At 41.5% G+C, this 12,021-nt stretch overlaps 1 protein-coding gene across 1 annotated transcript; it reads left to right on the plus strand.

Annotated features, from left to right (window-relative positions):
* Positions 1-8,775: 8,775 nt before the first annotated feature.
* Positions 8,776-11,900, plus strand: LOC115751715. The gene is made up of 7 exons (XM_030689678.2): positions 8,776-9,060; positions 9,157-9,234; positions 9,936-9,973; positions 10,289-10,368; positions 10,795-10,878; positions 11,001-11,109; positions 11,475-11,900. Exons 1-7 carry the CDS (start codon positions 8,821-8,823, stop codon positions 11,614-11,616), a joined length of 771 nt encoding a protein of 256 aa, XP_030545538.2. The 5' UTR covers positions 8,776-8,820; the 3' UTR covers positions 11,617-11,900.
* Positions 11,901-12,021: the final 121 nt, after the last annotated feature.

Raw genomic sequence — 12,021 nt, forward strand, 5'->3', positions numbered from 1 at the left:
TTTTTTTGTTTCCTTAGCGACTTCATTGATTAAGATCGGAATGTGTGGCTACCAAAAACTCTCCAAAGTTTTGTCATTTGCTCACAGTACTTGTCAACTTTCGATAATAATAATAATAATAATAATAATAATACATGGACGGTGTAATTTGGTATATTAGATGTCTTAATTTTTCTTATTTCCTTGGGAATTCAAGCCATGAACATATCTCTGGTCATACCAATTGCTTTAAAGTTGACTCTATTGCACGAAAATGAGAAGGTGACAACGCTGGGTGGAGAGTCCATGGGCAAATAATGCAAAGAAAGGGAATATAACGAGCAAGGTCAAGTTTGAACTTTCCATATTTACAGACACCCTGCAGAATCAGAAGTCAATGTAGAGTTCTATATCATTTATGACTGCAATGTTGTCGTGTAAGTTCGTATAAATAGAAAATAAGATTGGAAGACTAACCTTTAGTCAAATGAAAAACGAGTATGCAGAAGATTAATCCGAGCCCAACGAATATCGTTGTCTCCTTAAGATAAATTTATCCCCTCAATTCGGACAAATTTCGTACCCGAGGACGTTGGACAATTGTCTCCCGGGATAGAACGGATCACGTTCCTCCGAAGCGGTACTTCTTCAAATGACTCCAACGAACGTAACTTTGCGTAATCATCGCACGGAATGTATGAGGGGAAAACAGGTGTGCAAGATTTTGAGAAAACCGAAATGTATGCTCAGAAAAAAGGAAAACGTGTCCCGAAATGGCCTATTCGAGGACTATTTATTTTTGGAAGGACGAAAAGCCACGAAGAGTCACGAAACTTGAATTCGGGCGGTAGTTTTTCATAACCGACCGACTCCTTACGAACAATTGTATTTGGACGAAAAGCCACGAAGAGTCACGAAGCTTGAATTCGGGCGGTAGTTTTTTATAACCGACCGACTCCTTACGAACAATTGTATTTGGACGAAAAGCCACGAAGAGTCACGAAGCTTGAATTCGGGCGGTAGTTTTTCATAACCGACCGACTCCTTACGAACAATTGTATTTGTTCGTTATTCTCCGAATTTATTCTCCGAAATTTCTAGACAATTCTGTTCGACTATGTGTCTGTTCGGTAAAAAATAAAAGACCGATGGGCAAAAAATAAAAAATGGAATATAAGAAGCCCTGAACCGAACCAAGCCAGCGGCGGAGGCGCGCGGGCCGAAATCTATTTGCGTAGGTCCTCCCTCCTCCACAAAAGTGGGGTGTCCCTTGGGGCCCAAATCCATTTGTGAGGTTCCACTTAATAAACCCATCTCTCATCTACCTCTCATCCTATGTGGGACTCCCACATTTCCTTCTCATTCACTCTAGAGGGATAAATTCCCCAACATGCAATGCGTCACAACGTTTGTATATGTCGTTCTCCGATGAAGCAGACGAGAAATTTACCCCCTTCGTGTTTCAGTCCGTTCGTCATCGACACAATGTCGCTCTTTCAGCACGTATTTCCTGCTCTTCAATGGGACATCAATCCATTTGCAAATCTAAAAGGCGAGAGCAACTTGCGCGATTTCGTGGCGGTCGATGGATTTGGCGATTTCTTGCTCAAGGTCGAAGCTCTTCTTGGGGGAGATTTCGGTGGGCTCTTGACCTTGACTTGGATGGAACTTGGAAGCTGGGTGGGGTGAGTTGATCAAAGGACTTTTGTGTGGAGTTTCGACATTCTTTTCGGCCATAACCGGAGACCTCATCTTGGAAAAACAGTGTCGCGGCATCGTCGCTAATGTGTTGGCGACGAACAACGAATTTGCGAAGAGGACAGTCAAGGAGAGTGGGCGTTTTGGGTTCTGATATCAACTTGTTCCGTCTGTCGTCCTGGTTCGGAGTCTTTGGTTGGGTTGGGGGGGTGTTGTCTTTGTTAGTATTAGGTGCATGCACCGTTGAATGCCGCCCTCATTAAAACTAGTGAATCTCATCGAATTTAAGGACATTGGACACGCATAGACTAAGACATACTAGAAATTAGTTGAGTGTTTCTAGGATCTTAATTAATGCCTTTTCATAAACTATTGAACCTTATTTTGCCTTTACAGGAATAGAATCAGCACAATTCACCCATCTTAATAAGAGCCATTAGAGGCTGATTACTTGCTCTACTTAGATGAGGGTTTACGTGCCCTGCTTAGATCAATATGCGGGTGTGTAAAGGGTTGGCCCTTCGACAAAATTCAATATAATTTACTTCTTACTTGCTTACAAGGAAGATGACCAGAAGTATGGGGGATATAAGCAAAGTCCCTTATCGACCTTGTGCTGGTGTGCCGGCATGCGATCGTGCCGAATGCTGTTTTGGTACGTCCCAGAAGGCTTATGTTCTTTTTATTTTTCTATTTCTGGCTCACGATATTGTTAATTTGCACCATCCCCTTTCGTATCATGAGCCAATAGTCATTTGGTATGTTTGAGCATTGGAATTTTAGTAGTGTGCATGGATGATGAGGCGCGCGATATAAGTTGAATATGACAACACAATCTGAGATTGAGGTCAATAAATGATTGATTGCAACTGCAGAGGATCTTCATAGAGAGAAGCTCTGGATTTTGTGTTATTCGTGAGATGATATAATACAATGAGGAAATGAGAACCTCTAATATATGAAGACTTGTGCGATACGGACTGTAAATCTCTCTTGGATCTAATGATAAAGATTACATCTTCCCAACTCCTAACTACCCGTATTAATTACAAAGATATGTACTTTTTTTGTAATTCCTACATCGCCCGCCCCTATGATCATTCTAGAATTCTCAAGAAATCTCTAGGGAATTCTTCCTTGGAAGGCCACCATCCATCGTGCATGGAAACCTCGGGGTCGAACCAGACCGTGTCACATGCAAATTCCCTTTCTTTTTAATCATTTTTTTCCTTTTCTTTTCTTGCTTTCTTTTTATTTTCGGATAGCAATTTTTTATTTTATTTATTTTCTATTTTTCCTTCCTCCAATGACCGGCCGGAGGCGAGGCGAGGCCTCGAGCTTCCATACCCTCACCTTGCCAAATTTGACGAGCTTGAATCTTGCTTGAGGCCAATTGCCGGCCGTTGCGGCTACCGGCGACTAGCCAAAGAAGAAGAGAAAAAAAAAAAAATTTAAAAAAAGAAAATAGAAAAATAATGATAATTAAGAAATTGATTTTTTTTTAAAAAAAATGAAAAACTAATAATAGAAATCTATAAAAATGAGTGTACAGAGAAAATTCATTTTCCTTGTCGAACGACGAAGAATATTTTCCAGTTCATTTTCAAGTTTCATCCCAACGACGGAAAATATTATTATATTCCTGGAAAATGACTTTCCGGAAAATATTTTTCTGAAACACTACATTTTCTGTGAAATGAACGGAGCTTTAGCCTTTTCTGTTGCTCAACCTTTCAAATTCTTTCATAGATTTCCCTCACAAAACCACCTTCTCTGAATAGAAAAAAAATTTCGACCAAAAACAAAAAAAAGAATAGAAAAAATTATTATGCTCGCTCAGACCTTTCAAATTCTTTCGTATTAGTTTCGTATTAGGGCGCTTTTATGAGCGTAAATCTATATGCTCACCGCTACTCTGAAGCCAACACTTAGGGGAGAGGAAACGGTGCGAGAGTCCACGAGAAGAAGAGATCCCGTTGCCATTGGTGGCCAAAGCGGAGGCATCGGCATCATGGAGGGATGAAGCTAAAGTTGCGTGGTAAAAGGCCATTTGATAAAAAAAAGTCTCAACAAATAGTAACGGCTAGTAAAAATTAACAAGTTGTGCCTTGGGTAAATTCCTTATGTCATTCGATACGATGTATTTTTTCGCTCACTTCCTCTAAAATTGATTACCTCAACTTAGTTTGGGATAATTATGTTGTTGATGTTGATGTTGTTCCTCTAAAATTGATTAATTTTACGAGATGCATGATGCTTGTTGTCGTAAGTCTGAACCTTATGCAAGTAATTATCCTCAAATAACCGAACATCGGTCTTTCTTATTAAAACGTGGGCTCTTTAGTAACTCGACCGAATAATCACACACGTTGAGCAAGCCTACACCGGTAGGACCGTCTCAGAAATGACTATTTATTTTTATTTCTTGCACCGAATAGCTTCGTAAGCTACTTTATTCGAGATCGAGATCATGGTTTCCATTTATCCAACTATCGGCGTTTGAAAGACATAGCTCTTTTCATCAATCCAAACATATACTCGAATAGTTTCTAGTATGTGCTAGCCGGTGCGTGTCCAATGTCCTTAAACTCGATGAGATTCCCAAGTTTAATTGAGGACGGCATTCGTGCGGTAAGCATATAGATTTTTGCTCATTAAAGTGCCCCAATACGAAACTAATATGAGAGAGAGGGAGGGACGTGGTTCGAGGGTCCAAGCGAGAATAATAACTCTTTTTCTATACAGAGAAGATGGTTTTGCGAGGGAAACGTATAAAAGAATTTGAAAGATCGAGCAAAAAGAAGGGCTGAAGTTCCGTTTCATTTCGCGGAGAATGAAGCGTTTCTAAAAAAATAACAATATTTTCCAATGTTGATATAAAATCTGAAAAAAAATTGGAAAATATTCTTCGCTGTTGGACAGGAAAAATCAATTTTCTCGATGCACTTGTTTTGATAGATTAAGGAAAAATCGAAATTTAGGTGTGAACACGGAGTTCAAGAAGAGAATGAGGGGACAGACTAGGCATGGCCACGGGCCGTGAATCGCCGGTTCCGGTTCCGGGCTAGATTCAAGGCCCGGTTCCGGTTCCGGGGGGGACCGGTTCCTAATTTTTTAAAATCGGAACCGGCCCGTGAGGGGCCGAGCCGGTTTAGGTTCAAAACCGTCGGTCCCGATCAATGGGCCGGTTCCGGGCCCAAATCGGCCCGTGGCCATGTCTAGGACTGAAGATACAATACACCCAATTCGGCAACATTAGCGAGGGAACCATATAATTAGATCCCTAAACATTCATTAAAGCAAAAAAAAAAAAGTTTTTTAAAGTCTTAGCCTTGGTTTTTTTTTTTTTTTTTTTTGTGGTTTTGGTCGAGTTTTAGAAGAAATTAATATGGATAGGAGTATAGGACATCCCTCGCTCCCACCCCTCACCGGGAAGCTCAGAAGAAACTCTGAAATGCAGCGCGTCGATGGCGATGCCAATCAATATCAACCCCTTCGTGCACGTCAGCACTGCGTGTCTTCGACGGCTTGCGACGGCGCCGGAATCGGCGCGGAAGAAGGTCTCCTGCTCGAGTTGCGCACCCGGATTGGCGGGGAAGCATGCGATCGCTCTCCTTCTCCATCCCGCTCGCTCACCTGATCGTCGTCCCCGACCGTACGCCCTCTTCATCCTCAGACTCCGTGCGATTTCGCTTCCAAGTTCATCAATCGTATCTGTTGAGCTCAGTCTCAGGTAATTCGTAATTTACGGCTAAGCTAAATCCGCCATTTCGTTGACTGCCTAATTCGACGAATGAACTCTGGATTCATTGTGTTGTGGCATCTCGGCAAGGCGCTTCGGAATAGCTTATGTTTTTCCGGTGATCCGTGGCCGATTCGGTTTTCATGGTGCTAGAGCCGAGTTCAAAAGCCTTTGGTTGGGGCTCGAATTGTCTTTGAACGGCGCGTTAACAACTGTGAAAATTTGAAATATATGAATTGCATTGTGCTTGTGATGAGAGCCTTTTGAAGTGTTCTCGGAGAAATGTCTCTTCCATCTTAGTTTTTGCGGATGGGTAACAGAGAGGAGATTAGTGAAAGACCGGTTTACTTCAGGCGGTCACCCCATGAAGCTGCAGTTGTTGTGTTGATGGTGATTACACCGTGAAGTTATTATCTCCACTTTAAAGATTGAATTAAGACCTACGGATGCAGTTAAAAGTTGCTTTATTTATGGTTAATTTCGATTTTGTTTAATGCAGATGCTAGTGAGAGTTTATCCATCTTTTGACCAATGCCAAGATTCGTACAAGGAATTGTTAGTGAAGTTATTGTGACTTTCCTCCTCTGATGTTATGCTATATCTTGAACCCCTTTTGAATTAAGTTGATGAAGGCTGGATTCTTATCATTCTGTTCAATTGTCCTGAGTTTGCCATCATGGATGTGTCATATGGAGTTCTGTTTTTTCTTTTTCTTTTATCAAAACCAGTGGAAAAAGAAGATGACATCATAGTTGTGGTTGTTCCTGACTATCAGATGTTGGAGCATGTGGAACGGATTGCATCTCATCTCTCAGATGACCCCGGTACCTATCTCAAAATATTCGCATTCATGATCAGATATAGGGAAGGCAGAGCAACTTCTGGGAGGAGAGAAAATTCTTGCTAGTGTTGATGAATGTGTCTAAATGAACAGATGCGTGCATCTTTGTGGATGCAAGTGAATTGGCTGGACTGTCCTGTTATACCTGCTACGGTAGTCTATGCAAATTTTGCTCAGCTTCACAAAGAAGGCGTAACTTCTAACGCCTGCATTACCTCTCACAGCATTGTCATGAATCTGATCAAAAGCATTATGAATCACCAAATCAATAGAGAGGAGGGGGGTGGTGTGTGTACAGAAAGAAGGAAAAACATTTCACAACCGTAGAATTATAGAATACTTTAGTCCGATATACTATGCCGATTCAAAATTTCCGCTTGCTTTCACTGCCCATATTCTCTCACATTCTCTTGCATAATTGCAGCCAAGGCCTCTCATCATGTGGAATCCACGCCTCGTCAGTCGATGAGTATATGGGTGCCCAGGAATCAATGCTTAAAATGAATAAGAAAACTCAGAAAGGAATGGCAAGCCATGGATACATCCACATGCCGAATCAACCTCGATTCGAAGTGCTTAGGAGGAATTCTAAGGCTTGATCCCTTTAATGTGAAAAGATTCCTTGGAGAAGCTGTAATTTAGGATTGTGCTTAAAATGTCGAGTTTATGCGTCAATTCTGGAGGTTGTTGAACCACAAAATCATGCAGGAAACAAATTTTCAGTCACAGCTTAAAAGCAAATCCCTCTACATTTGACACAGCTCAGGGTAACGTAGCTTTTTTTTATTCACCTTGTCGCGTTGTATTCTTCTTTTGTTTTAACTCTTACTGCAACTTTTTCCACCTTCGATTTCGAGTCTCAACTAGGACAGATCAAAAAGAGTTGCAAACGACAAAAGATGGGCTAGTAATGTTCACGTTGGGATCCAGAAGAATTGCAAACAATAGCTAGGTTAATGTCGGTTTTCCGACATGTCTTCGGTCTCTCGTTGCTCAGGTTTGAACATGCCGCCGAATTTATGGGGGCAATCGGGAATCTTCCCTTGACCAGGGACAGACTCTCCCCCAACACTACGCAAGATCATCGATTTACAAACCTGGTTCCATTCAGTTTTACCTCATCTTAGTTTAAAATCTACTTCCCGGTTACGTTGTTTATTAAAATCTACTCTCGGTGCTTTTGCTAGGTGCGAATTAAGGGTGAGCGGCTTCCGGTCCTGCTCGGTTCTTCTCAAGAATCGAAAACCGGACCAGTGGTGCCGGTTCCCAATTTCCGGAACCGGGGACCAGACCGCCATTTCAATAACACGTAGCATTCGACATTTTTGGGTGGAATCATGGCAATAGAAGCTGCAAAATCTCAACCACATGACACCCTACGTTTTGTGATGCATTGCAGTCATAAATGATATAGAACTCTACATTGACTTCTGATTCTACAGGGTGTCTGTAAATATGGAAAGTTCGAACTTGACCTTGCTCGTTATATTCCCTTTCTTTTGCATTATTTGCCCATGGACTCTCCACTCAATGCTGTCACCTTCTCATTTTCGTGCAATGGAGTCAACTTTAAAGCAATTGGTATAACCAGACAGAATGTTCATGGCTTGAATTCCCAAGGAAATAAGAAAAATTAAGACATCTAATACACCAAATTACACGGTCCATGTATTATTATTATTATTATTATCGAAAGTTGACAAGTACTGTGAGCAAATGACAAAACTTTGGAGAGTTTTTGGTAGCCACACTTTCCGATCTTAATCAATGAAGTCGCTAAGGAAAAAAAAAAAAAAAAAACTACTTTGATAAAGAAGTTGTGACACCTTGGATTAACTTATCAAAGTTACTATTCACATTAGCACCTCTCATACCAAACGTCGCTAATTTAGATAATTTTATTAGAGTTCCTTGATAATACTCCATATAAATTTCAATATAGTTTATCCATAATTTTTCACATATAGTCTATTAATTTCTGATATTTTTAAATGGAAAAAAAATGTACTTGTTATCCTTATTTATTATGAGCTAATCGGGAATTAGGGACCGGCGTATGGGCCTAGCTTGTTATCTTTATTTATCATGAGCTAATCGGGAATTAGGGACTGGCGTATGGGCCAAGCTCAACCAGAAAGCCGGCCCTACTCGGTTGATTCATCCGAGGACCATTTTGATTCTCGATTTCAAGAATGAGAAACTTAACTTGAGCGTGACTCGGTTCCAGGGTAGAATTTAGAAATTAACCGGCCTGGAGACGGTTCACCCTTATCCATCATTAAAGTTCTTTTGCTCTTTTTATTTGTCTACACTGTTGGATGTGGTTGACATAATTTCCTTAAGTAGAAAAGAATAGGAAGACGAAAATGGCCCCGACAAATTAAAAGCGAGCAAGATTCTCTCTCGTCCACACGTGGGGGCGTTTCTGACGTCATCCTAACCGAGACGGTGTCGTCTGGTCCTCCACCCGCTCATCGTCTCGTCGTCGTCGTCGTCGTCGTCGTCGTCCTCTTCTTCTTCTGCGCTTCAGTAGTGACGATCTTAGGAAAGAAAGACGAAGATGGAGCGCCTTCTGTGTCTCTCCAGTTCGTCGCCTACTTCAGTTCTACGAGTCACCGAAACGGCTCCGCGTTTCACCGGCTCGCCGATCTCTTCCCCTTCCGCGTCGAGGCCTAATCTCTCCGTGAGCTGCAGAGGGAGATTCGGCGACGCCCCTCTCGACAGCTCGTCGGCTCGCGGTGTCCTCGGCGTCGAGCCCATCTGCTCCGCTGCCGAGCTCAAAGCCGCTTTCCGAGCCAAAGTATGAACGAAAAGAATGAGCTTTGTGGATAGGTTTCGAACTTTTTCTGGTTTGTATCGAAGCGGTTGATTTGTTGTGTTATCTTCTGATGGAAAGGTGAAGCAGTACCATCCTGACGTGAACAGAGATGGTGATTCTGATGCGATGATTCGGCTCGTGATTCAAGCTTACGAGGTTTGATCATTGACCCCAGTACTTCGCTCTCCTGTTCGCTTGGTTGACGCATAGTTGGTGGATAATCGCCCCGCCTAGTTCTCTTTTCGCAAGCAGGGTCTTTGGGCATATGGGGTGATACAGAGATGACTAACCACGAAGCTAAATGAATGTTGCTTGATGAACACCACTTGCAAGAATGATTTTCTTGAGAAAAATATAAACTTCTGTCACGGCAGAAGCAGGGGGACCCTCTCGGTTCTGATTACTATTGTTCTGGAATCAGTTAAATCACTCTACTGGTGTCTGCTATTACAAATAGTACTATAGCTGGTTTATCATGAAACATGGTTTGCTTTTTGATCAGTGGGAATTCCACAAAACTAGGATATAAGGGCAAGGAATGGTCACCTTGAAATATTTTACATCTGGAATTTGTGTTTAGAATAATGGCAAGGAATGGTCTCCCAGAAGTTAATTCTGATTACTGCTCGAGGGACCTCACATTTGTTTTTTCGATTTTTTTTTTCTGGAAAGCTCTGCAAATACTCACCTCGTAGATACGTATGTGTTGTGAGTACGACCGCCTGAATTTCATTTTTGGAAGCTATTCGGTTGACAAAGTGTGTCTAGTTTCTAGAGTTCTTGCCATGTTTATGAACTGGTGACTACAATTATGGTAAGTGAAAATTGGTGATTATGGTGAGGAATGATGTGTGCAGATGCTATCCGACTGCAGCCGGTCTGAAATCATTGAGAGGTGAGGCAGATCATTATGCCTTCAGATTGCAGTATTAGCTGGTGGAGTATTTTTCAGTTGAACTTAAGACTCAGACCTTTATATGCTCTCTTGGCTGTAATTTGGAAGAAAATAAGAAAAGTCTGTTATCTGGAAGTTTGAGATGTTATTGAGTCTTCTACTCTTCTTAGGTACTCATGAGCTATTTATGTTTGTGAACTAGATCCAACTGTTTGGGGGACTTGCTGTTCATATTTGATGTTAAGTCAAAAGGTTTGGAGTCGGTTATGGTATAATTTTTGTTAGTATGATAGTAACATTCCGTTTTCTGTCCAGCGAATGCCTGGATCCTTTTGATGAACCAGAATGTGAAGCACTTGATCTGTTTGTGAATGAGCTTCTTTGTGCCGGCAAAGGTATTCATTACTGGCTTTATCCTTTTACTCATGAACCTCTGCAAATCCAGTTATTAATTCAGCGTTGCCTATACCTGTTAAAAGGGTGCTTGTTAATGGGATTCTGCTTTTGTAAAACTGGCTTTAGCTGCAATCTAGGCCTCTAAAGTGTGTACTCTCTTGTCTAGTTCGTAATCAAGGAAATATCTGGCAAAGATAAAGCTTGCAAGGCAGGAACCTTTTGTGACTCCTCACTAGCAATTGGAAGTGGTTTGCCAGCTCCAAAGTGCAACGCAAACCCTGTTTCTAGTTGCTTGTATGGGGAAAATCAGGAATATTAGACACCCTAATTCTCTCTTGCAAAACCACAAAACCAAATCTGACTTGAGACACAGAGTTCGCTGGCCCTGTTTATGTTCATCGCAGAATGTTCCATATCTTCTGCAGGGTGTCCGTCCTCATGTGTCAAAGCAGCCCCACATGCTTTTACATTTGCTACATCTGCAGGAACTGCTCGTGCAACTTCCCAAGGTGAGTTTTGCTAGGCGAAGTCCTCCCTATTTTTGATATGCATAAGCATCTGCTGTCACTCCCTATTTTCCAAGTAGAAGTAAGGCGCCCTAGCCATTGAACTGAAGCTGCTGTTTTGCCAGGAAATGGTGATGACTATCAGGTGCACCTTGCTGTTGGCCAGTGCCCCAGTAATTGCATTCATTATGCGACTCCTTCTCAGAGAATTATCCTAGAAGAATTACTTGACAGGTTGTCATTCACCATAATCTCCTAGATACATGCTTGCCTAGTCAATTAGATAAAAGCTCTCTTTGGCCAAAAAAGAAAAAGAAACAGATAAAAGCACTCATATTGTACCTTGGCTATGGTTGTGTTATTGCTTTTGCCTAGTTCTAGGGTGGCATCTAATCATACCTTTCGATGCAGTGTTTGTTCAGTTCATCAAAATTAAGCACCCTTTATATGTTTGGTTTTGCTTAAGTGATAAGTTCCATCACAAAGGAGAAAAGAAAGAGAGTGGAAATCCCACTATTGCATTTATTGTGATCCATGTTTCTCCTATTACTCATCCATATAAGCTGACGTGGTTTTTTGCCTGTTCATTTTCCTTGTAGCATCTTGGACGTGCCTTATGATACTTCTGCTGAGGCAGATCTGCTATACTCTTTAATTGTGAAAGCCAAGTTCGAGAATAATCGGTTCCGGAAGCCAAAGAAGCAGCCGAAGAGTTCAACCAAACATGTAGATTGGTACTGAAATGTGAAGCGCAACTGATTGTATTGCAGTAACAGCAATGATGCGTTACTCCATTCAAGGACTGCAAGCTGATGCTACCATGGATATGGTTGTCAATAATCAATATAGGTGGTACTAGACGATAGAACCTCATCACCCGAGCCAGCGCAAATTAGTTCTGCAATCATTCTTTCAAGGATAATCTGGTTTTTGCATGCATTTTGTAGGATTTCATTGTATAGCTTCTTAATCATTGTACCGATAGAGATATACCTATGTACATCAATGCAGAAGAGTTCGGAAAATTGCATTTATCTCAAAGCGTTAGTATATCTAACCGGTCACATAAAAGATTGGACATTGAGGCGGTTGAAAATCAGTCACAGCTGCTCGCCTTTTCAGTTGACTTGTTCGGGGGATGTTGCG

The sequence above is a fragment of the Rhodamnia argentea genome, chromosome 6 (assembly GCF_020921035.1).
Source record: "Rhodamnia argentea isolate NSW1041297 chromosome 6, ASM2092103v1, whole genome shotgun sequence".
Taxonomy (NCBI): Eukaryota; Viridiplantae; Streptophyta; class Magnoliopsida; order Myrtales; family Myrtaceae; genus Rhodamnia; species Rhodamnia argentea.